Raw genomic sequence first — 27,574 nt, 5'->3', positions numbered from 1 at the left:
ACATATTATAGATTAAATACGCGCTGTGAATTGACTTGGGCGATAATTAAAATCAAAAGGCTGTGAATGAGCGACTGTCGACGCTCGGAAACATTCAGGTCGTTACGACGGGATTTGTCGGCGAGATTTCGGTAAATGCACAACGAGTTGCGACTGCTGGCGGAAGTGACTTCAAAATGTAAACAGTGTCAAGGTCATATTTATGAACGCGCGTGTTTTGACAGTCGCTGAGTCGGTTCGTTTTAACCCTGTCAGTACATTTGACAGCCATCATTATGATGCCACATATATAGATTAGATCACAGGAGACAACAAGTCAGACCCGGATCCCATGGAGGACAAGATCTACATCCCAGTGACCGGAGTACAAGTCTCTGGTGAGTACATGGGTGACAGCCTCGCCATTTGAATGCATTTCTTCTCATGGGTGTAGACTATCGTATCTTTGTGGCGTTACCGGAAAGGTGATTGTAGCAACATACATCAATATCAGACAGAAAACACACGAAATGTCCACGACAATTTAATGACAGACATTGTAGTGATCGAATCGTAAATACATGAATTCCATACAGTTACAGCGTTCGAAATTTACAGCGATACATTAATGTGATTAAAAGTCACTATTTTCAACACAGACTGCCAGATTCTCTAATTCACCCGCACGATAGTGGCGTTAAAATTTAGACATGTTTATGAAATATCTTGCAGGCAAGTACGTTTTGGTCAGGGCTGGCAAGTTTTACATTAAACTAGCCCTGTGGTCTCGCTGATTGTTTTTAGAGCTCCATAGCTGTCATGGTAGTGAATGTCAGTCTGGAGGTGGTCACTGTAAGTAATGAGTGACCCCAGAATCTGTATCCGCTCATTCGATTCGATTCTTATGCCCCTCGTCATCATTTTAGAAACTATACATCATAGAATATGGTTATCCGTTGGAATATGCAGAATGATTTACATGTATAAATGGAGACTGGACAAAACGTTTGAGTACTTACATGCATAATTTTATGTATTTACACAAACTTGCAATTTTATCTTTAGATGGGCCTGTTAATAATTCCAGAAATTTCAACATACTTGCCTTCTTCCAAAAATATGGTTTAATCAGCTGTTTTCAATGTCCTGTATGTTTTGGACAAGTTAAAACGAAATGGTGTTCATCTTCAATTGCATTTTCATTTTTTTCTTTACAGTAGATACAATATCTTTTCTCCCTACCAATATTTTCATAGCGCCTAGTTTCAGTTTTTAATTTATGACCCAAAATTTATAACATAGATAAATATCTAACAGTATTTGAATGTACAGCATCTAAGTATAATTCATATCCAAATTTACATTTAATATTACTATATAGCCGTAATTTACTACTTGAAGCAATGTCATGATGCCAGTTTTGAATAAAACAATCAATTAAACGTTGCTTGAAAAGACTGTAAAATGTACTTTCGTCAACACAGCCTGGGCCACACCAAACATATCCAAACCCATATATAAATAAAACATTTTTAACATGAAACATCAGTTTTTGACACCATTATTACATTGTGATAACAGCAATTCATAGATAGCTTTAAGGATACAATTTGATGTGCTTAGCAGTATGAACCAGTATTTTACAACCCTTAAATACTAGTATCTATTAATATACAAAGGATAACGACCTAGTTCACCATATACAGCCATATTAGTAACATTGTGGTGAACTTTAAGGATATTTTTACAAAATTTTAAATGTACACGTTCAATTTCAATTGCGTTTTGCATACCCCAGACTTCACAACCATAGTGCATAGCAGATGCAACAAATTAATCATACAGACCACGACATGTTTTAGCTGTAAAGTGACCAGCTCTGATGTTATGGAGCAGAACATTCATAGCTTTTAAACCCTTATCCGCTAACATTGTTTGCGTAAGTCCAAAATTACCTGTATATGTAATCATATTACCTAAGTAGTTAAATTCATCTACAACCTCAAGCGGCATAGTATTAAAATGCCAATGTTCATCCTGTTTTAATCTTCGTCTTTTGCGGAAAACCATCACTTTTGTCTTCATACAGTTAACTTGTAGGCCCCAGTCACCACAGTATTCATGCAAACTATGCAGAGTGAGTGAGTTTAGTTTTACGCCGCTTTTAGCAATATTCCAGCAATATCATGGCGGGGGACACCAGAAAATGGGCTTCACACATTTCAGAGAGTGTTCGAGTCCGCACAGTGATTCCGCAAGCAAGATCATGTCATCAGCAAACAATATAAGGAACAGATTAACATATTCAATCCAAAGTCCACTATCAATGTTTTCTTGGAGCATCATTTTGAGATGTTCCATGAAGAAGGAAAATAATATGGGAGACATTACCTCACCCTGTTTTATACCAACAGTAACATGGAAATAGTCAGATTATATCTAACGCATGCTTTAACCTCAATAATAGTCCATATTTCAACACATATTCCCAGGTTATGTAATTTAAGCAAAAAGTCATCTCTGTAGACACTATCAAACGGCTTTATAAGGTCAACAAAACAACAATAAAGGCATTTATTTTCGTTTAGATAGATGCTGACAAGTCCCTGGAGTACAAATAATGCATCCACAGTCGAGTAACCATGTCTGAATCTAAACTGGGCATCTGAAATGATGTTATATTTGTCAACCCATAACATAAGTCTGTTATTCAATACAGATGAAAATACTTTTGCAAAGCAGCTATTAATTGTCTTGCCACGATAATTCGACGTTAAATGAGCGTCTCCTTTTTTTATGCAAGGGAATGATAACTCCATTGGTCCAGGACTTTGGATATATACCAGATGATAAGATTACATTAATCAGTTTACTAATGTCATTGATCATCAGTTCACATGTACATTTGAAATATGGTCATTCATAACTCGGTCTAGTCCAGACGATTTATTATTTTTCAGATTTCTAATTGCTTGACACACCTCTATAGTAGTGATGTCACATTGCAGTTCATCATACAGAGCTTCATTATAATTGGTCATACTTGTTTTCACGGTGTTGTCAACATCGTCACATGATGGGCTACTAAAAGAACCAGCAATATTTTTTAAATGATTCATGAAGTTGTTACAAGAAATGTCCGTTTCATTCATGTTTCTATGTGATTTAAAGTATTTCCAGAATTCCCAGGGCTGCCTATGCCTTAATGCCTTGTAATCTCCTGCACTTGCTCCTTGTAAACTGTCGCCTTTTACGTCTGCACACATGCTTGTATGTTTTCTTCTTCTCACATAGATCGATCCTGTTATCTGTCATATTTTTATTAAATATTTTTAATGCATTCCAGTATTGCAGTTTATGCACTTCACACTCCTTATCAAACCATCTGGATTCCTTTCCCCTAAAAATTCCGTTTTAATCACATTGTTGGTAAAAGTCTTCTCAGTGTATGGTCTGGCTGTTTGCACCAAAATATCGGTAACTCAACTTACAGTTTCACTAATATAATCACCTGTACAGTTCACAATTGACTCACTAATTTCATCCATCCTGTCCTGTAAACTCTCTCTGTAAGACTGTATACTTGTCTTCCCATTTATAATATACTTGTGTCTGGCTCTCAATACTAGGGGTGGATAAACTCCTTTTGCCGGCAATTGCTACAGAGAACAGTGCATGGTCACTGAATTCATTAAACTCCAGTGAAGTAAAACATCTTGTCAGCTGAAAACTGTCCTCTAATACATATAGAGTTCCTGTCGATCGATGTCAGTGCTTTTTGAAACATCAGCTATTTGTGTACACCTGTCTTGTCAGTCACGGAGTAAAATGATACCAGGCTGCTTTTGCACAAATCAGTCTTAGCGCTAAGACGACCTTAAGTCTATGTTAAAGTATGGGAGTTACAATCTACTTATCACTCAGATCGCTTTGTACAATGGCACCCTGGTTGTATCTAAAATAAAAATCTGTGCTGAATATTTGAAATGTCTATATTAATGAACCATATGGGTATGTTAAATGAAAATGAATAAAATTGTTTTAACTGTAGATTACTTAAATTACATTTTGTGACCAAGTAGAATCTCAACTTTTTTTCTATCACAAAGTAATTATTTCAAGTATGACATTGACATTTTTCATTTTTGTGTCAAAAGGCATTGCATATATTCATTTCCTGTTTAAATTTTCAGATTTGTTTGACTGGTCGGATCCAGTACAGAAGTGCAAACAGAAGACAGTTGTTATGCAGCGAGGTCTTGCCAGGCAAACCAGTCAGACAGGGTCTGTTGTTGAGTGTAATGAAGAGAAGATCGCTCTGTTCAGGTATCATCGGCAGGTGTATGCTATCAGGGAACGGTGCCCTCATGCAGGTAACTTGTTGACAGTGTAGACCATACCTGGAAAAACACTACTTTTGTAAGCCCTGTTAAAAGCTGCACTGAGCAATATTCCAGCTATATGATGGCAGTCTGTGATTCTGTAATTAAATGAGTCTTGACCAGACAATCCAGTGATAAAAAAACACGGGCATTGATATATTACATTGGCATATGATGACATGACTGTGTCATCGACATTTCCCTTGTATGAACCATTAGATGAAAGACCTACATTTTCAAGACAAACTGTTTTGTGGATCATACTGATATTCTGTCATCATCAGGTCATATAACTCACAGATAATACACTTACATGTTGAATTACAAATGAACACATAAATTAAGAGTTATTTGAAAACTTGGTTGCAAATATTATTCTCGTTATCTCAAACTATAGGACATGGAAAAAGACAGAAAATACTGTTAGCTTTCTTGAATAGTTTTCTCAACCATGTTGTTCAAGCCTGATTGGCTGATAGAGTGAATGGCAAACCCTGTCATTTTGGTCAATGACAGACTTGAGAATATATGAGTTACAAAATCCATCAGTTATCTCTCAGCATCTCATCTGAACAAGCCGAAGTGATCATCAGCATGAAACATTAGAGGATGTCTAGAGTCATCATAGGCTTCAGATATCTTCTAGCTGCTCCAAACCCATGACGATCTGGGTTGAAATGTTTTCTGCATTAAGCCATGCTTGTTGTAAGAGGCGACTTACGTGGTCATGTGGTCAGGCTGACTTTGTTGACACATGTCATTGTGTCCCTTTTGTGTAGTTCAGTGCTCATGCTGTTGATCACTGGATTGCAAGGTGAAGATTCGAATATTTACTGACCTCTGCCATATAGTTTGATTTTTGCTGAGTGCAGAGTAAAACTAAACTTACTCACTCACTCAACTTGTTCCATTGTGATCAAATTTTAGCCACAAAGTGGAAATGTGTTTTGAATCTCTCGGTACTTTTCAGTCATTTACATGGGAATATGGTAATCAGTGTTTCCCATGATACCGAAAACATACATATTTGGCTCTCAAAATATGTCGATGACTCCCTCTCATGACACCAGGGAGTCATGATGACTCCTAACTTTTTTATGCCAAGGGCAAACACTGATTAAATTTGACTCCCAAATGCATGTCGATGACTCCCTCTCATGACACCAGGGAGTCATGATGACTCCTAAATTTTTATGCTTAGGGGAAACACTGGTAGCAAACTTAAATTAAACTTTGTCATTGCTAGTAAGACAACAAAGTTATATTTGGAAAAAAAAAGAAAGAAAATCTTCAAAATTAAAACATATGTGTACCTTTGTTTCCAGGAGGCCCCCTCCACTTAGGGGACATTGAAGATCTACCAGGAGGAGGGCTTTGTGTTCGTTGTCCATGGCATAGCTGGAGATTTGACCTTGACACTGGACAGGTCAAGATGCCCAAAGGAAGAAAAGTGACTGCAAAAGTGTTCCCAGTGAAAGTAAAACCAGATGGCAGTTTGTTGATTGGTTTTGATAAATTTGCAGATGTCTATTTCAGTATTGAGACAGACTTTTAATGCTGCAGGTTGTTGGTGCTGTATGTGATTGATCATCCTTCATTTGTGTATTCATCGGAGGCATTTAACTTATCATATTTTACTCCTTGTTTTGTCCAGTCTTCTGGATAAGTAAGATGTGATAATATTGCAAGGTATAAATGAATGATAACTTGGCAGAGTTGCCGGAAACACAAAGATTTATTGTTTTGCCTGTAATACTGAAGACTATATTATCAACTTGTGTTAAAGGTCTGCTGTATTTAAGGACACACTTTGACTATTTGTGAAAAAGATTTAAGTCTTATTTCTTAAACACAGTTTACCTTTGTTGTTTGCCATTCTCAGCAATGTTCCAGTTATATGGCAGTGACCTATCCAGTGATTGATATTATGAGGTATGACTCCATGGAATTGGTAGAATCTTACAAACTTACATCTTTTGGAATTGGTGAATCAGACCACCTCATCCACTTATACAGGGATAAACCTAGGATGCGTTTCTGAGGCATCAAAATATGAATTTCCGTTGGCAGAACTTTGGGTTGCTTCCTATGGACTCAAAATATTTGAAAATGCTGCAGCCAAAAATTGCAGGTGTGGCCAAAGCAAATAGAATGCAATAAATATTATCGTTTGCCACAATCATGCTAAAGACTATGAATTAAGCTACTTTTAATCCTCTTTCAATAATATCCTTGATTGGTTGTGGTAACAGTTCAGCCTATGAAAGCGTATGTTTCTAAACATATTTCATTTGGTAACTTTTGTTTTCGGTTTTCGTTCATGATCGTGAATGATCATGTCTCAAGCAAAAGGCATGAGTATATCAAAACAGTTTATTAACATACAAATTAAGTACATACATTTAGCTAAAAACTTGTGTGGGGCATTGGCCGAGGTTTATCCCTACTTGTAGTTTTCTGAGGATGTATTGGAACATTCAAACCCATCATTGGCACATCTGGAATTTGTTTTGTTATTGATAGTGCTTCAAAATAATGTGTTCCAATGTTTACAAAAGTGTATTAATATATTGACATTATAACCAGCAGTGCTGGTTCCAGTTTGTTTCTAATTTTTTAAAATAACACATTATTCAGTTGAAGATTCAAGTTTTGAGCTACAGGTTATTCAGCTTGACCTGGAAGGTCACTACATATGCATGACCTGGGAGGTCAAATTGCACATGCAGCTGGTTGAGTTAAGTTCATTAAATAGGGGGAGCGGAGAATGTTGTTATTGTTGCGTTCATGTGAAACATGCATGAAAACAATTGTTTTAGTTCAATTGCTTTACAGTCATAAGCTATCTAGTTTGGTTTACTAATTTGACAATGTAAAGTCAGTTACTTTCAGAATCTGATTCACTGTTTCTGTTTGCTGCCAAGGAGCCTGTATGGGAACATTAAACCATCTGTAGCTAAGTGTTTAAAGAAAGTTATGACATTGCTGACGGTTTTTATACACTGAGATGTCAAACGGCCACCTTGTCTCGGCTGTTCGGACATGTTGACAATCAGCTTACAGAGGCACACCCCTTCACAATAATGGACCCAACCAGCTGTGACATGACCATGCAATGCATTAGTACATGTATTCACTTGATCACGTCAAGTTGAACAACCTGTATCCATTCACAAGCCTTTGATTTGAGTCCCCCTTGCTGTACAGAGTTGTGTCCATTTTCAGAAACGACTTGGCTAGTCGTGGATTCTGATCTGTTGTATAGTCCTGACTATGAACCTTGGGTCATTTAACCCTATTCCTGTATTTGTTGGTAACTGTCTAGAAATTTATATCCTGTTATGAATATTGGGATTTTCTTCCTATTTCTGATGCTGGAGAAAGGTAGGTAAGTCAGCTAACATCCTGCAAGTTGCTTGCAGAGTTGTGTCCCTTGGACATGTGGAGCCTGTAAAACAGTCTACATTTTACGTTTCTTGGTTTGTCAACAACATACCATTGCTCCTGGCTTACGTAAAATCAGCATTATTTTGGCCTTCCTTCCAAATAAACATATCACACCATGATAAAACTGTTAAAATGTTGTTAAAGCCAAATCACTCATTACTGAAATACAGGTGAAATGGGTTTTCACGCAAAATAATTGTTACCTATGTTTGGCAATTAACTTTAACTAGATATGAAATACTTTGCTTGGGGAATGCCAAGTGTTTCTGGAAGTGACACTGGTCTCTAGTCTTTGAGTATACCTCATGCTGGCATTGTGATGTCCATATTTTACGTTTTTACTATTATTTCTGTGTCTCTCACATCTAATTTTTTTTCACACTCAGCTCTGTTTAAATGGCACAGTAATCAGGACAAATATATTTTTTTTAAACACTCTGACAGTTATAATTACGGGTACTAACCTTGATTACATTCTTTTTACTTTTTTGCTAGGTTGTATATATGCCATACTGCTAATTTATTGTGAAATAATACTTAAATTATTCATTGAAATATGTAATATATCAATGAGAAATATTACATATATTCTTGTGTAAACTGTATGATGTAATGCTATCTGAGATATCTCTGTCACAGTAGATGATGGTTGTTTAAGAAAATAGTATGTTAGTTTTTATGAAATACTGGTAATTTCTAGTGAGCCAAAACACTTGATACCCTCAGAACTATTCTGTTTTTTTTAATATGTTACTATTTCAGTTATTTATGAAAAATATGATTTTATTACTGCTCTCCATATTGAGAAACAATTATAAACATGTCGTCATGACAGTTTTACTTGTCAGTGTTTGTGAAATAAGTGTTGTTTCACTGTTTTATTGTGATTACATATCTTGTATATGTACATGTTAATGCAAGATATACTCTTTTACTGTAAGGGGGCTGAGCCAATCAATTTTAGTTAATGTACATTTAGAACTGGATTTATGAAAGAACTTCATGATCCAGCTAGCTTAATTCTGAGAGATGTGTTGAGTGTTTAATTGTGGATGTGCTCAGTGTGCTAACTATTTTCCAAATTTTGCTAGCCACTGGGGCTACCTATGCCAGAAGGTTACTGGCCCCCCAAAATAATTCACTAGCCCAAAATTTAAATGTACAAACTAAGCCAAAGATTACAAAAATAGATGAGAATAAAATATTGTCTGCATGGGTTTTATTATTAAGCTGCTAATATGATAAGCATTTTTATCAGGCCATAATTTTGCATGATCTAGAAGTGAGTTATAATTTAACAAGACAAAATGACTCCATGAAAATTCACCAGTCAGTAGAACCAGAGACTTGAGTTTTACTGGCCCAAGTGGAGTTTTATTAACCACAGGCTGGTCTATTTCACACACTGGATGCACATATGTATATACATATCTGTGTCTAGTTTTCATTGCTTGCGTCTGTCCCTTACACCTGTATCCAGGTGACATGTATATGAAAATAGATTAAACTGGTCTCAAACAGATTTAGTCTCTCGTTCTTTTATTGGAATTACAGAAAAAATGAAATTCCATTGTGAAAAGAAGTTATTTATGTCACAATTTTCTTCCCTGGAATATACTTTGTAAAATTGTTTCCCTTAAATGTACAAAGGACTGATCACAGGTTTGTTTGTTGTTTAAGGCTTCACTGGCAGATTTGATTTTGGCTTTGGTTGTTTAACGAAACACTCAGTCTTTGTATAATCGAGTATAGACCAGGCAATCCAGAGATCAACAGCTTGAGCATCAATCTATGTATTTGGGAAAAGATGACGTGTCAACTGTAGTGTTATCACTTGGCCAACACAGAACACATCACCTAGAAGCTGTGTTGTTTATTATCCCCTGACCACTACAAGGATACAGACATGAACGCACCACACACATGAACTGCACGTTCGGTTACCACATATGAGGAATGTGGTGACCAGGATATGGAGGCCGGGTAGCTACAGCAACAACATGGTTGACAGCAGACTGACATAAAACTAAGAAAACGGTATGTTCTACATCAACCAAGTCAGTGAAGCTGACGTGTGCATCCAGTCAGTCACCACCAGTGACAAGCATGGGCCGAAGACCTATTGTAACCCGGATCTTCACAGTAGCATCAGGTTTGAATCCATACTGGATATGATCATTGGTATGTCTGGCCCATGCACACATACTGGGCATTGATGGCAATGGCCTTTGTGCGTTTCTCAAATGTCATATTATCCTGCCATATTGAGCATACACATCGTGATTTACTTGATATTGAAAATACGTACACAAGATCTCAGTCGATCATGCTGTAATTCAGGTCATAGGTCAATGTCCACCATTCACGGGTCAATATTATTTGAAGCGCTCGTATAATCTCCCTGCTTCAAGCTACTGTACTCCTACGCTATGCAAGGATTTATCCGAGCACACCAACTGCATGCATAGTCACGACTTGGTAGACTAGCATGTTACTAGCATGTTTATATTCGATGCTAGACGGGACAGTGAGGTAGACTATAAGTTAAAACCTTCGCTCGTAACGCCCAAGACTCAGGCTCAAATCTCCACCTGGGTACCACTTTCTTAGTCCCCCGCCGTGATGTATTGCTCGAATATCGCTACAAGCGGCGTAAAAAGTAAATTCACCCACTCACTCACTCGAATACCAGACGAGAAGAGTCCATGTTTCCAAAGTTGATGTAAACAAAAAGTGCCTGTACATGTATTTGATTTGTTTTTATTTTAATTGTTTACTTTCTTGAGGTAATTAGAGATGTACATGCGTGTTTGGTTTTTTTCAAATGGCGACGTCTTATGTGTGATTCGCTATTCGCTATACGAGGATATGTGAGGATGAAATAACAACTACGTGAAAGTGTTAATTGTACATGCATAATCATATGCTATATGGTCTCTGGCGTATCGTGCTGTCTAAAATCTGGTTTGAATATTGACCTTAGAGTCGTCTGGCATCGACCATGCTGAAATCGTTGTGGTTTTGAGCAATTAATGATATTTATCTGAAAACGCGCAGCGTTTTACCTGCACAAGGCAAAGGAGGTGACACAGAACGAAGGCCACGATACTGCAGCATTATACTCACATTCATACCTCGTTATCTTTCTAATCTGGAACGCTCATGTCTGGTGCCCCCTGCCAGGATATTGCTGGAATATTACTTAAGGTGACGTAAACCCATACTCTCTCAATCGATCACTCACAGTAAACACAGTAAACTGGATCTGTGAGTGAGTGAGTTGGTGAGTATGGTTTCACACCGGTTTTAACAATATTCCAGCAATATTCGGGGGGGGGGGGGGGGGGGGGATTTCACACATCGTACCCATGTGGAGAATCGAACCCGTGTCTTTGGTGAGACGAGCCAACGCGTGAACTACTAAACTACCCCATCGCCAAGTATCTGGATCAGAAAATCCAGTGACTGGCTTTATGAACAGCTACCCACGCCTCTGGGTATACAAGGACACGCACTTGTCAAGGCAACCGAACCTGACCATCCGATTCACTTAAGAGCCTGACGAGATCGTTGTGGGTTTCTAGAGGTCAGGTCTTACCCGCCTGTGGGACTCGTGAAAATTTAGAACGGGTCCTCTGTCATTTCTGCTTGAATAACGCGATCAGGTGGTAAGACTCACTCTTGCCTCACTTCAGCCCCGAAGCCAGCCCAAGGTCTACCAAATATATGCCAACAATTATGTGGAAGTGGAAGTCGCGGTGGCTGAGCGGGCTAGGCGACTGATTAGGTGCTTGACTGTGAGGGTGCGGGTTCGAATCCCAGATGGGACTCAACCAAAAAAAGTACTAAGAAAGTGAAATCCCAAATATGACATATGTTGCATCATAAATTTTACTTTGACAGCCCAGCCTTGTAAACGTAAACAGAGCTCATTCAAAATATCCTCTGAAACAAAGCCACCATCACCCATAGTCTTTTCGCCCCGGTTAACCCATTGTTAAAAACGTGACAAGAAACATGTATTGTAACGGGTTGTATTTACTTGCATCGTCGTCACATCCAATTAGGTCCATATTCACTTGTACACATTGTCCAACACCCAGCGTCTTGTAACCAGCTCTTTAACTCCATATAAAATAATCTCCTCATATGGTCTCTAGTCATGTCAACGAAACACCTCATTGCTTTTCAACCAGCTTGTTACGTATAGTTGGAATCTCCAAAGCCAACAGGCGTTACTAGGGACCCCGTTGTCTCGATGTCAAACCAGTCTAGCCTGCTCTAGTTACCTCCCCTTATCATTCACTATAATACCCATATAGTGAGGCTGTGTTATTCAGTATCGTTTTGTAATTATCGTACAATCACAGCTCAAAATCACCTGAGACAGAAAACCTGCTCGTCGTCTGTGGTTGTTGAGTTGTGGTTTCGAATATTGTGTGTTCGGGTATCTATGCAGAGGTGTTTTCAGGAATTTAAAGAGAATTTCTTTACCCGTTAATGGATGGCTGGAACTGATGTGAATCCCGTGTCCTCCAGTGCTGAATTTCTCCACAGCACCCGGCCCATCATCAATACCAAGTACGTATACCGCCTTTAAGAATCTACAGATAACGATATCAACAGACTGCTGAAATATTGTATACACGTGAAAGTGGCTTGCCGTTACAATCGCATTATGTTAAAGTTAAGATACAGACAAATAACGTAATTTATGACTAACTGCTGTGGTTGCTAGGGAAGTCTTGTAGACGTGAATAAATGACGCGCGTTTTATGGATAACAACTTATTTACATTCTTCCATATAACCTTTTCGTTATCTATCCGTTTCAGAGCTAATTCTTGTTCCTTCAGCAAGTGAAAGGAGACGATAAAGTGACAATAAATATTGCTAATACGAATAAAGACGAATAAGACGAATAATTTTAGCCAAGATCATCAATATAAGCGAAACAAAGGTTATTAAAATATCAGTGTAGAATAAGACAGGCTTTAAATGATTTTTTTAAAGAAAATAGACACAAGAAAAGATACACTTGGAAATTTACAATCCACTTTGTTCAGTGCTGTGTAATGTGAAATGTCGATACTCTTTGATATGTTGTGTGCGCTATCGCCTTGGATACCCGTATTAAATACATCGCATGCTGAAATTACTGGTGTTAAATTTCAGCTACCCTGAAAATTCTCAGCGTATATTTCTTTTGTCAGGCAGTAAAGTTTACATATGCTTCAAAGACAAAGTGTTTTATCACGTATTCATTGATTTTTCGTAGTTACGATAACAAAAACCCACATATGCATCAAAGTCAAAGATCTTTACAACTATAATCGCTGACACTATGTAATAACACATTAAGACATATACTATCTATATTATACTGTTTTAGACAGTATATGCGTGACGTAATACCATATAGATTATTCCACCATTGCGGACTGCTTTCACTTTTCATACACTGTGGTTAATCCAGATTTTGTTATATTTAATCAAGAAATACAAATCGTTCTACCACCATGTATAGTATAATAAAGCACACTTTCACCCTGAACTATTATAGTTAAAACACGAGGACGCATATACTTTGATCTTTCACCGAAGCATCTTAGAATGAATATTATTTTTATGACGCTTCTACTTACGTTATTATCTGTATATATACAGCTCCACATTCAGACATGACGTTTAGCTGAATCCCCCATGACTGAGGTCAACAGACCATCAAGTAGATTACAACCCGTATCGTTACCACTGTAACATAAATCTGACAGTAGGTTTATATACCCACCCTGTCGTCGAGTACTCTTGTATAAGTTACATACACACTTGAGAGGGTTGACTACATTTGCTATTTACTTAGGGATATAAACGCAGCTTGTAAATCAACTCGAGTACCTGTAATAATCTTTCTACTGGCCTAGGCTGACCTATCCAGTTATCTAACTTTTCATATATATCTATGGTGTAGACGAGAATGATTTGTGTTAGTTAAGAATGAAATATTAAACGCTGAACTAGAGTGCACAAATTATTAGTTTTACGGTAATCGCAAGTAACGTATGGGAATCACAACTGATTTACGGTAAATGTTGGGATTAATATTCACGGTTATATGTTCGAGTGCGCTGGTTACGCACTGCGGGCCAGTGTCGGGGAAGCGGAGATGCGACGTTACCAGGGCAACACATAACAGCACTGTAGGATTACGTACGAAAGTGGCGATTGCCTTGTCAACGGTTACGACTGGGTCAGTGCTTATGTACTGAAATTGTATCTGCTTTTACATATTGCTATATGGTCATATTAAAGTTTGTGAGTAGAGACTGTTAGGATTGGGACGGGTAACCCGAATAACCCGGACGGGTAGATAATGAGTTGGACCCGGTCCGTTATGGTCATGCTAGTACTAACAGATTTAACAATGTAATGTGTCATTTTTTCATGATTAAAAAACCGTATTGTCTTTGAAGATGTAGACATAATTACAGTCGCTGAATATAATGCACGGTCAAGAAAGTGAAAAACTCCGAAATTGAGAATATATTGTCATTTCTTACAAATTTGATGTCAGACTCTAACATAACGGGTATCCAGGTAGGGTATGGTATCAGGGAATCGGGTACACACCCCACGCCCCAGTACGAGAGACAATGCTATCTTCAGACCAAAGAATGGGACTTCGATCTGGGATACGATGACACATGTCAGCCAGATCAACGAGCCTGACCACCCGATCCCGTTAGTCTATTCTTACGAGAAGCATGGGTTACTGAAGATTAATTCTAACCCGGATAGTTATGCCCGAAGTGGGTACAATGGCAAGCAATTAAGCAAGTCAGAGACTGGCCGCCTGATCGTTGTAGTCCACTGGTATATTGCCGGGTGGGGCGGTGAACAACAAAACAAACAAAGAAACCTTGGGGAATATTTACAGGTCCCCTCACGTATTTTGAATATTTACGAGTGTGGCATTTTCGTCATAATTCAAGACTATATTTTAAGTTTTAAGTATGTAATGTGCATGAATATCTCCAGACAGAATCCTTCTACATTACACATTGGCGTGTACATTTCTGAAGCACACACAAAAGTTGTTCCTGTAAACTCCGCACAGGCAGGTGATCACACGTTAACACGCTTCCAGTGTTTGTATGGGGTGAACTCCCGACAGGACCCGGCTGAGAACGGAAATCGATTCCTTCTGTTGAAACTGTCGTCTGCACTCACGCGACTGACAAGCAGCTCAGGGGGAATCTTGATAGGCGTGTTATGGAGTTGACAGGTGTCTATGGATATATGGCTGACTTTCCGTCAGTTGGCAGTTTTGGAACGGGTCTGGATCATTTAGTGCACGACAGGTACGTGAGGGTCGGTGGTGGGTGGGTAGGAATCGGGTAGCCTGGTAAGAGCGATGAGCATAGCAACCGATAAAAGACGACGGCGTCGTATAAATAATTTGTCAATGACATAACATGTTAAGTAATCCAATATAGTAATAGTCATTAAACATTGTTTAAGATGGGTAGGTGTGATGGTCGTAATGGACTTTGCATAGGATTGCGAGTTTATCCACATGTAAATGGCAAACGCTGGTTAGCAAGTTAGCTGTTATATATAAAGTAACCACGGTCATGCATGGGTTAAAAAGCCCGATTATTCAAATATGGTGGAAGGAGAAGCATTAATCTTCTTAAGTTCAATACTCAGGTGTGTTTGCTGACTATACTGCTCCTTGGAACCAGGGCTGAATAATACCCAAAGTAATCCCTTTCCTGCAGACGAGATGTTCAAACAGTGACATCCACGTTCTAGGTGTGACTGATGGCATGAATTTGTAAATCGAGCTCATTCTGATCTCAGATGAATGAATAATAAATACCCTCTTGTGAGGTGACATAATAGATATCCTTTCTCTCAGCTGCCAAACATGGCTGATTTTGGTGGGACAAAATCGAAGATATATTTATCGTTCTAATTTGAGGTCAAACGTCCATAACGATTCAGATAACCCTGTAATACTTGACATTAATCACAAAGCTGATAGGGAAGCAAGTTGTAAACGGCTTAACTAATAATATTAAACAATGTATAATTTCTTTATATCGTGATATTTTAACCCCTGTTTACTTCTTTAAACTATCAGGCATTATGTTGTTCAGACGTTAATGTATTTATAGTTTTTGTTTAGACGTTCTAAAGGCAATTACTCATTCTGTAACTCCTACCTCAACTGAACAACTGGTGGCAATATACTTAATATTTAAACGGGTAGGGCCGAGACGACCTACTTTGCAAAACCGGTTATTGATTTTCTTGATCCACATGTCATTTAATATACAGATAGCTGCAGCTGTCTATATAAACACGTAGTTTCAAGGGGGGTAAATATATAAGTGTGACCTGAGTGTCTTCATAAATAAGGGGTTTAATGGGGGCACGAGAGGCTTCCTGTCAAGGGTGTCTACATAAATAAACAACGAGCAATAAATAAACCGTCTGGATCCGATAATCCAGTGACTAACGTGCAAGTCTACGAGCTTGGCCATAATTATAGAGAATGTTGGGAACCTGTATTTTTACGTTAAGTACTTAAAACGATAATTTCTGTAACTGTCAACTTCTGGATTTATATACAATTCTAAAATATGAAAGATCATATAGTCTTAAATGCCCCCCCGGAAATGGCTAGATTTTACAGTTTTTCCATGCCCTACTCCCTGCTCCTTTTGTTAATCTTGCAACCAAGTAGGGTGTGGTTTTGAAAAGGTTATGATGTAAAGGTTTCAAACTCTTCCTAATATATCGGGAATGTACACAACATGCGGAGGTTTCTGTAGCGTGAGCAAGTGTAACATGGAAGTCAATGCAGGGATTCTACAAAAGTTGTTGTTATTTTGTTTTAAAAATAAGAAAGGAAAGCAACGAAATCAAACAAAGCAACACAACATTCTGTTATTACATTATGCAAAATGTAAAATAGTCCATGTAAACCATCCTGCCATCCATTTGTATTTCATATGCTGGGTATCCGGGCCTGACCTTAATATAAGTTTTGTTCTGAAATACCCAGATATTCATTTAAAAAGGTCATTAATATGTCAAACAATAATCCACAATATTTTTTGTGAATTTTGCCTTGTCCAGATATTCTGCGATATTTATTAATATGCACAAAGTACTTTAGATCCTCGATGTGAGAAATCAGGACGAGGGTAGCATGCATACCGAATACCCTTAACAAGCTCTTAACAACAGGTGGTCTCATTCCACGCCGATCGAAGCACTGTTTTTAATCTCCGTTGCCACATACTTATGTATGCGCCTAGCTGTAAAGCCTTCTATGTTTAAGCTCTCGCTGTATGGTTGAACGACGACTTAAGCACGTATTACAAAGAGATTACCGTGAGAATATAGCCTCAGCATCGGCTCCTTCAGTCACTTGGTTCACTGAAACCCCGATAACCCGGACCCCATCTTCCAATTCCCGCTTTCAGGTCAGTTACTGTTTGAAATGCCCATACGTGAACCTAAAGACACATAACAGTATACATGTACACATGATTCGTTAATCTGGAACCTTGCTAATCCGGTGGGTCTCACCTAGAACGATACCATTCGGATTAGCGGGATATCAGTTAACCATGTTCTGTTTTTGTGACATACTTTTCTGTATTCAGTCTGAAGTTTAAGAATAAAACAGTTACGTGAAAATATTAATTCTATACCGTGCACTATTCTGCTCATACCACACGTTCATTATACAACAGTCTCGCTGAATTATCACCAGTCTGTTTTGTTGTTCAGTTCAGTATGCTGTATGAATAGACTTGGCTCTGTAACTTAATATTGCTCAGTCGTTAGGAATAAATTGTTTGGAGATGCATTCTCACGGCAATGCCAAGCTCTTTGAAATGGGTAATGTGATCTTTCAATAACTGATGCAACACGAATAAACCGTGATACACGGTGAATACAAGGTACATAGCATTTTCCTGTCGAGTATATGTAATAATTTACGACACATAATGGAAACAAAGCCATGAGAAAAGTCATGGGGTTGACTAAACCAGTGCTATTGTATGTGCTTTTAATATTTTATTTATTCAGAATTAAAGGCCACGTGGCCAAGACTACAACAGGTAATACAACATTGTTTGGGTGTATATTGTCATTTATTAATATACTGATAATACGTAATAAATGTTAATACATAGAGAATCTCACCCAAGTGTCTACTGATATCAGTAGACATGCGGATGACATCCTATTTATCATCCAAAATCATTCATTAGTGTTCAGTGAAAAATGTACGTCTCTGAACACAGCACTACCATTAGATTTCCAGAGCAGTGACGTCATAGCATTGTCAGGGCATTGTGCAAATTCTACTGTCCAAACGATATCTCCTAGGAGATATCGTCTGATCTCACACAAGCGATATCTCCTGCAGAACACAGGTTTGGATGATAAAATCATGTTAACGTAGGTTTTCCTTCAAGAATATACATATCTCTTTGAGAACATTGATATTTTGTGTCTTCATATTGAAGACATACGTTTCTTCTTCCGTACATAATTGAATGTTTTTGACAGTTTCTGCGTAATTCTTTTGTTTTTGTTTTCGAACTTTTCATTTTGATATGCAAGTTATCGGATCATATGAGTTGTAACAATGACAATACGTAGTTGAGTACCACTTCGTGGCTGCTTCTGCTGCTTGCGCAGTGCGATCATCAGGATAAACACATACTGTCTTTTGTACAAAGTTCTAAACAAGATTCGATAAAACCTTAGATGTAAAACCTAAATTAATATCATGTACAGATATTTTTGAACAATGCAATGAGGTTTGTGAGGGATTATAAGTTACTGTGTTCGTGGGTTTGATATGGACACTTATTATGTGCTCGAGTTAAATTTCAATCGAGAACGAAGATTAAAATGTTTAGAAAACAAATGCTTGATTTTATTTCCTACCGGTGTTTGGTACTGTTCTCCCGGAAATTAAAGTTCTTTGCCACTTATCGATGCGATGCTCAAGCCTGAAAGTGCGGAATTGTTAGCTGACGTCAGCAATTTGCGAAACGTTATGGGGAGCGGCGTATATGTGACGTCACCCGATTGTTGCTGTCAAGACTGCTCCAGGACAAGCATTTTATTGAGGTACCGCCGAATTTGTTTGCCATGAAACTGTCTAGCTAATTTGTTTTCGGTATTTGAAGAATGAACCAACTAAACTGATATGTTGACAGTGCAAGAAATAACACATTTAGTGACTGAAAATTCTACTTGTATGTTTTAACTGCATATGTGTAGGTACGGCGAGGGTGCTCATCTAAATAAGTCGAATATCGAATATGCTACATAGCGCGTCAGAAGACGTTGGCTAGTTGGCTACATGTTCATTTTTTGGTTTATATTACGGTTGCAGTCTGAAAGCATACCGGAGATTAACATTCGTTGTTAACGTTTGGGCCATTTTTTTCATAAAAATATTTCTGAAAGATAACATTCGATGTCAGCTAGTTCTGAGCAAGTATTTTTAACTTCACGGTTGATCAGACAGATAGGTTTATAACAAAATTAGAGCCTTTATGCACCCCTAAGATTTCACTTCAACAGGCGGAACCACAAATTTTGTTTCCTTGTATTTACTTTCAGCAGTGTTAAAGTTAAATGCCATCTTTTTAACGACTTAAATGGCAAAGATCCACGATATATTTGTCCTCTCTCCCGATGTGTCCTCGTTTTATATATAACTTTGGTAACAGTCACTACTTTATTTCTTTTTGTCCAAAGAATATTGTTGCAAAGTTATTGCTTGTTTAAAGTAATTCGAGACATTATTTACACGTTATAATAAAATGTCGTTGTCGAGATATAGGCGCCTTGTAAATACATTTGTACATGAGCCTGTAATAGGCAAACCAGCGACTAAATTGTGAACGATTATCCACCACGACGCCCAATCAACCAAATAAGACACGGTCACCGCCGGATCTAGTTTAGTCACCATCAGCGCGGTGGCGATGACTTATTTGAACACGGTCCCAATGAATTTGTACTTTATGTCACCGATATGTCACTGGACCATCCAACATTATGCTGCGATACAACTTTATCCCATGCTTATGCTTGACGGTATGTTTCAGGACCACATACACCTCCATGAACGAGTGGAGAGACATGGCCCACGAGGGGGGCGTGGCACATCCGGGCGTTCCTCACACTCTCACAGACGCCAGGTGGAGTCAGCTGAAAGATGTAAGTTCATGTGTATGTTGTTTTTCTTAGCTTTTGTCTCTTATTGTTTCTGACAGTCGTATACTGAGAGCAAAAGAAACGCAACTCTAGGTTTTTTTTAAGTTTTTATATAGAAGGCATAAACATGCACGCTTATTTTTAGGAGATTTCAGGTTTTTTTTCAATAACTGCGTTTCTTTTGCTGCTCAATATATTTTCCCATGTTGAGTTGTCGTAATCCATGCATAAACTGATCAATGGCAACGGGGTAGCCTAATGGCTAAAGCCTTGACTTATCCTTCTTTAGAGCAGAGTTTAGTATCTTAAATTGGTCCATGGTGTGAAACCCATGATTTGACTGAAATTTTGCTAAAGTGGAACACCTGCAGCCGCTAGTTCAATTTAGGAAATGACCGAATTTCTCGAGAACTGTTTTGAGTTACTAGTATGCAACGTTCTGGTTTTGCTCCGTTCAAAATGCGGAATAGCATTTCAACACTGATTTGGTTACAAATTGAGTGCTAAGATTGGAAATTGGGTCCTCAGCGAATAACGGCAGAGGGTCAGGGTGGTCGATTATTTAGAGACAGCCGTTATTTAGATGAAAATATTGCTGACTGCGGTGTAAAAAACAATAGACATTCTTATAGGTTGTTCAACTAAGGATATTGTGTCATTATATTAAACGGATGCGGTGACTTTGCAGGAGATTGTTTCTAATGGCAGAATATCTCAGTGATTTTATCAACTTAATTATAACATAATTATGATATTATTTTCTTTTACGTCGTAAATGAATTTCTAACATCTGTAGTATTACATTTTTATATCCTAATCAGTCTACGCCAACTATGAATGACAAGACAATTCATCGCCTGACAATTCACGATTTATTGCTGAAAACGGTGTCGGGCCACACACCAGTCTCCTCGCCATGACACTGCTGCTGCTTTCTTGACGTGTATATGGTGGTAGGTGAGCCATGTGGTCAAGTGTTCACTCGTCAAGCATTTTTACCTGGGGACAATGTAGGTCTCACAAGAGAGAGTTTTACCGTGCGGGTATTTCTGATGTACCCGCACATGCAATAATGTTACACTGATAAGCGACACAAAGCTATACAGACCCACTTGGTCTTGTTGTTTGCACGTTGTTAGTGCACTGCACAAACATCCATTGTACATACCACAAAACTTAATCTTGCGTCTTGCCACAGATCGACTCCGACAGACGCAAGGAGATGGGACAAAAAGCCCAGATGGAGTTTAGACGAGCCTACAGTGATCTCACTTCAAAAATAGCTTACATTCACCCCAACCCCGGCCTGCCCAGGTGTGTACCATAATTAAGGCTATATCCACTGCCTGATGCTCAAGTCGTGTTGATCTGTGTCCATTATGTCAGTCACTGGATTGTCTGATCCATACTGCCCTCATTTTACCTGGAGAATTTTCGAGTGTCGCGTTAAACAACAAACAAACGACAAACAAGGGCTTATACCAGGTTAGCTTGAGGTAAAAACAAACAAACTAAAAAATAACCAGCATACTGAATAAAACACGTGTATGTAGCTACACCATCATTCGTAACAGCAAAACCTCATACTAACATGCACTTTAAAACCACGCCAACATGTTCTGAAAATATAAGCGACAAAACCCATTTCTACAAAGCAAGGAACCTTTGCTGATACTCATATCTGATAGCGAGTCCAAGACAAACGATAGGGTAACAGCCCTTCTGTAAAAGGTGTGTACAGCATACGTTCATACGAATCCGTTGAAACAGTAGCAACATGCTTGTAATATACCACCATAATGATTTAGCCTTTTCTCGTCCATGCCAATTAATCTGACTAGAGTTAATAAGGCATTAGGGTTCCTTTCGACCTAGTTAGATTTTGGATGTCTGGCATATTTTTGAGTGTCAAACTCGCGATCAGGGCACCAATCCTAAAGCGTCCGTAATGTTACGACCTGTCGTAACGCTATACATTTATCACAGACTTATGAATGTCATAGTGGTAGGAACGTTTTGAGAATCGGGTCTAAAAATCGTTTGACGTCTGTCTTTGTTTCAGAACGCGACAGGGTCGTATTGGAGGAACATGGCGTCACATCAAAGAGGTCCTCGGTCACAGTGGCAACAGGACTGTTTTTGTGGATGGTTAGTGGCTGCAGTAATCTGCGGCAAGTGTCGGTGCTCATGCTATCGACCACACATATATTTTTACTGTGACCATAAATTCGATCACTTGTAGGTCGTTATCATTCAATCGTCTATTCTAATTAATTTTAAAAGGGGCGATGGGATAGCGTAGTGGTTAAGGTGTTCGCTCGTCACGTCGAAGAACCGGGTTCGATTCCCCACATGGGTACAATATGTGAAGCCCATTAATTCTGGTGTTCCCCGCCGTGATATTGCTGGAATATTGCTAAAAGCGGCGTAAAACTTAACTCACTTATTTTTAAAAACATAGGGCTGTCTGTTGCGATTGCTTTGTTTTGGGGCTCAACTCGAATTAGGCTACTCATTCATTATCCCATTTAAATCAAATTATAATGAAATAATGCAGCAGCTTGTTGACGTTGCTTTTCAAAGGTCATACATTATTTGAAGAGCGGTTATACGCTAGAAAAAGAAGATGTAATATAACGTCATGATACCTGACAAGACTCTATCATAACCTTGGCAAATACTTTATTCGGATTGCTGGTAAGAAGTTTCTCAATAACCACCTCTGACTGAAACAGTTATTTAAAAATCTTGGTCTCCTTTTGCGAAGCAGCCTTTACTAAGGTTAACTTAACTCCCATTATTTAACATTGAGCTAAGGTTACCTTAGAGCCTGACGATCAGCTTAGTGCTTTGGTCCTTGTCACTCACGCATTCCTGTTTTACCGTGGCAATATAGGCTACAAGTCTACATTAAAAGTGAATTACGACTCACATTTTGTCCACAGGTCTGGTTGGTGTGTACGACAATGAGTTCAACAATTCTCTTCAAGCAGAGATTCCTCATCGACCACATCTCGCAAACCCTTGCTATGCCCCGCTCTCCAGAGATCTGGATAGCTACCACCAGAGGGACCTCAGCACAATGCAGAGATCAGGATACGTACCGTCGTTTGGGCAAACACGTAATACGTTAATCTAAACTACTCTTCCACACTAATTTAAAATCAAAATTAATAACTCTAAAATCTGGACCACGTCATCGGAATAATCTTGTTTAGCCTTCAAAGTCAGGATATATTTTCGTCTTAATTTCAACAAAATGATCGGAATATCCTCAGAACTGAGGGAATTCTTTGTTTACAATGAATCAGACCATTTTTAGACCTTCTCAGTCTCACCCACTAATTATTTTACGTTTTTTCATGCTTACTTCACAAATTTATTTTCACCCGAGTTTCAATAGTTACATAACATTTCAGGACAAAAGTGGGGTGGGGGCGCACCCTTTTTATATCAGATGGATAAAAGTTACTTCATGCGATATATTTTCTCTTCTTCAGTGCCGAAATTGCCGAGAGTAGGGAGGGTATCAAGCTCAGACCCAGATGTACTGCGGAAGATGAGTCTTCAGAACGAGCACAAATACAAGGGAGTGTATAACTACAAATAATGTAATATTGATGGGTATCCACTGGAGCAACCTTACTTGATGTTGCCTTAAGAGAAAATGAAATTACGTTTTATGGTGTATGGAAATCGTAAATATCGAAATGATAAGGGTTTAGCATTGATCACTGACTGTCATCCTCAGTTTCATGTTCGTGTTGGTTAAGATGAAACAACTCGATTTGGGAATATGTCCTCTCTATATATTCAGTTTCGTTAGATACAAATTTAACGGTAGCCACTGAACATTTCTCTCAGGCTGGAACCTCTGGGTGTTACATGTTATTTACGTACATCATATTGGAGTAATCGTTCTGCACAGGACAGTTTAAGACATTTATGTGATCCTTGTTTAAGAAGAAAATAGCAAGAAAATGTAACGCTTTTTGCAACACGTCTGTTCTTTAAATTATTATCCTTCATTATTTCAAGCTGTGATAATTTAACCACTCATGCAAGTCTTTCATTCATGAACAATTGATGGTTGATAGAGAAATAGATACATGTATTGAATTTTTGTGAAACAGTATTATTTATTTATTTATTTATTGAAACAGTATTATGTTTTGTTTATAGTTGTTTCTTCAATGTGTATATTCTATTTATATATTGTTTGGATCCATGTGTGATGTTTCAAAGTCACTATTCATACAGGTATCAGGTTCCAGTTTTATGCGAGTATATTTGTGAAATAAACCCAAGACAACTGTAATACTGGTTGTTTCTTTCTTGTATGCTGTACAGTAGTAGTATAAAATACTAATGTTGCCTTTTTGTGTTCATTTACTTACCACAGCCAAATTATTGCAGCATTTGCACCAAAACAAAGAAATACTCTTGCTGTATTTTCTTTCAGTGCAGGCAATGTATAGCCATATTCAAATGTACTAGAGATCACATATAATTAGGGGCCTTTGCACTTACAATTGCACTTAACAATAACTTCTTTACAGAGTGAGTGAGTGAGTTTAGTTTTACGCCGCACTCAGCAATATTCCAGCTATATGGCTGTAGTCTGTAAATAATCGAGTCCAGATCATATCATCCAGTGATCAACAACATGAGCATCGATCTAAACAACTGGGATACAATGACATGTGTTAACAAAGTCAGCATGACCACCAGATACCTTAGTCCCTCTTAGGACAGGCATGGGTTACTGAAGATCAATTCATTCTTTTCACACTTCATGCTCAAGAAGAGCTCCATGTAATGTAGGTCTCCAATTCGGTGAACATCTAGAAGCAGGTTAACGGCGCTGAATCCTGAGGTTCTAGAATCCTGGTGCTTCAGATGACATGATCACCCCTGTGCCCAAGGACAACATAAACCATATACAATTCATCTATGGTTGAAAAACAACAACAGCATTCATATTTGACTCCTTTATATTTGGCTGTTCAACAAAATCTGTACAATTGAGAACACATTTACACATTCAAACATACAAATAACCTATCTTGAAATGTACAATATAGAAAATATATTCAGTCTCTAAGATCATAAAAACCCATAGAACACATTCAACAGTCACAACATGGACGCAGTCTGGCATCGTCTCATACCCTTGTTTAAAAATATCCCAGCCCACCCCTCCCAATCACCACCTAGATATCAACACTGGTATTTCCTGCGTCTCTAACAGAACATGGAAACAACTCAAAAGAACACATCCAAGTCATAAAACCATCCTTCTAAACCATTAACACACAATCTAAGCGCTGATTATATGGAACTGCCTGAGATTTTTGTTGTTGAAATCTAAGCACAGCAATAATAAGCTCCGTCATAGCAGAAAATAATCCAGTTTGGACTAGACATCCCAATGACTGACATCATGAACATCTATGATGAGTTGGGTCACACTAACATGTATTCACAAAATCACCAAACACAAACACCTGATTTCATCACCCTAATGAACAGGCACAGGTTTGAAGGGACCTGGAATAGCTTACCTCTGACCTGGACTGTCTACTGTTTTATGTATACATAGGACTAAAGACCATCAATGAATATGCTGAAAACACACCCTTGAGACAACTACATCTATGTCAAAGCAAACAGATATTACCTTGTCAAAACTACTAAAATTATTCTTGAGGAATAATTAAACAAGTAAATCATGTACAAATAGTGACTATCATAGCCATACCGTAAGGCACAGTAATATCAAAACTTATCCAGAGCGGTGGACAGTGTGTCACACTGTTGTATATCTCTATGTGTCAATACTCTTGCTGTCAACCACTTGTTTGCCAGATCATGTCTCCAGAAAAGAGCCTTTATTGTCTCATGATTTCAGCACTATAGCAGTTGAGCAGAGGTTTGTTTGGTGTTTCAGAAGACTCTAACAACCATGTGGCAAGACTTTCCCAGACAAATCAGGGTTGGGTAGCAGGAGCATTGACATATGGTGGGGTACAATGACACATACTTAGGGATGATTCTTATTGCAACATTCTTGATCGTCCAGTGTATGATATCTCTATTACAGTTAGTATCCTGGGCTGACTTGCACGAAGCGATCTTAGCGCTACAATGATTTGAACTCCCATTCTTCATCACAGGCTTAGAATAGTCGTAGCGCTAAGATTGTGTTGTACAAGTGGGCCCTGGAACTATGGGCTCCCATATTTCAGTTGTGCTTGAAACGCGAATAGCTAAATCTTGCTGTCTAATTGAATTTAACAGATACTTTCAGGTCTTTTTCGGCTGTCGGGAATGTTGCAGTATAAGGATTGTTTGGGCTAAACTTACTTTAGGCTCTGTCATAATTTGGGCCTAATACTGGACAGATTCAGGAAGTGAATACTGACGATCAAACACTTATTAGGGTTCGTTTGGAAGGAACTGGGTAAAGTGTCACAACAAAATATGAAAGTGCTTTGGGGAGTCAAAGATAAGAATACCCATATCCAGATATGCCAACCCTAATTCTACCATGACTTCAGTAAATACTTGATTGTGATTGGTTAATCAAAGTCATTCAGAGGTATATAATCACGTTATATACCTCTGATTTTCCAACACATTATGTATGATGATTCTGCTTCGCTCAAACATTTTTACCAGGTAGAAACTATTTCAACAGAACAAAGTGAGGTTGCTTCTTGTTTGATCAACAAGTACTGTAACAAGTCATTTGTGCATTGTTATTCAGCACATCAATAACTAGGAGTCTTTCTGTAATCACAGTACCAGTACCACTGATAGAATTAGTTTGGACAAAGCTGACCTTTGATTTGCCCATACCATGTCTTATTTTAAAAAGTTAGGTGTATCTTTTGAGCAATGCACTGAGAAAAGAGTAAACATTATTTCAGTTGGCAATATTGGACACAATTGTAATGTTATGAATACTCAAAGTGACTTAAAATGCATGGATCTAAACTAAAAACCATCAGATTAATTATTGAGAAAGTGTAATCCCCAAACACAACATGTGTTTGATTAATTATTGCCTGTTTTGTTTTGTTACTGGGTATTTTACTGATTCCTGCCATCACACATCTAGAGATTCTATGCCTGTGTGGACATTATGGACCAGTTCACTAAAACAGACACAAGATCGACAAAAAGAAAAAACCACTGAAAATTTAGTTGGGGTCTGGGAGTCTTTTATTACAGATTTACATCAATCGAAAAATGTTCAAAATGAAACAAACCCCTAGAAATCCACAAAAAAATTATCACGTCTGCTATCCATACCATCTGAAAGGAACCTTGACAGGACGTCTGTTCATCAAAACTCATATTCTGTATGTGACAGGAATAAAATACTAGGATCATAACATTGTGCTCCGCTACTCTTACAGACTGCAAAAACTCCAAAATACTTTAAGCTGTTGATTCATTAAGATATAAGGATATTAAATGGGAACACAAGACTGCATT

At 38.1% G+C, this 27,574-nt stretch overlaps 2 protein-coding genes across 3 annotated transcripts; both read left to right on the top strand.

The window, feature by feature from the left end:
* Positions 1–145: 145 nt before the first annotated feature.
* On the top strand, positions 146–9,328 carry LOC137261613 (Rieske domain-containing protein-like). The gene is made up of 3 exons (XM_067799390.1): positions 146–377; positions 4,173–4,352; positions 5,687–9,328. Exons 1-3 carry the CDS (start codon positions 332–334, stop codon positions 5,914–5,916), a joined length of 456 nt encoding a protein of 151 aa, XP_067655491.1. The 5' UTR covers positions 146–331; the 3' UTR covers positions 5,917–9,328.
* Positions 9,329–12,142: 2,814 nt separating this feature from the next.
* LOC137261618 (uncharacterized) lies at positions 12,143–24,389 on the top strand. Of its 2 annotated transcripts, none has more exons than XM_067799396.1 (6): positions 12,143–12,389; positions 19,963–20,074; positions 21,270–21,385; positions 22,134–22,219; positions 23,017–23,193; positions 23,572–24,389. In XM_067799396.1, the coding sequence occupies exons 1-6, from the start codon at positions 12,313–12,315 to the stop codon at positions 23,679–23,681; spliced, it is 678 nt and encodes a 225-aa protein (XP_067655497.1). In that variant the 5' UTR covers positions 12,143–12,312; the 3' UTR covers positions 23,682–24,389. The 2 variants fall into 2 exon arrangements, with proteins under 2 accessions (XP_067655497.1, XP_067655496.1); XM_067799395.1 differs by lacking the exon at positions 12,143–12,389 and adding an exon at positions 15,027–15,168 and having other exon boundaries at positions 23,572–24,383.
* Positions 24,390–27,574: the final 3,185 nt, after the last annotated feature.

The sequence above is a fragment of the Haliotis asinina genome, chromosome 14 (genome assembly GCF_037392515.1).
Source record: "Haliotis asinina isolate JCU_RB_2024 chromosome 14, JCU_Hal_asi_v2, whole genome shotgun sequence".
NCBI lineage: Eukaryota > Metazoa > Mollusca > Gastropoda > Lepetellida > Haliotidae > Haliotis > Haliotis asinina.
Note: the sequence above shows the minus strand (reverse complement) of the source record. Positions and strands in the feature narration are given on the sequence as shown.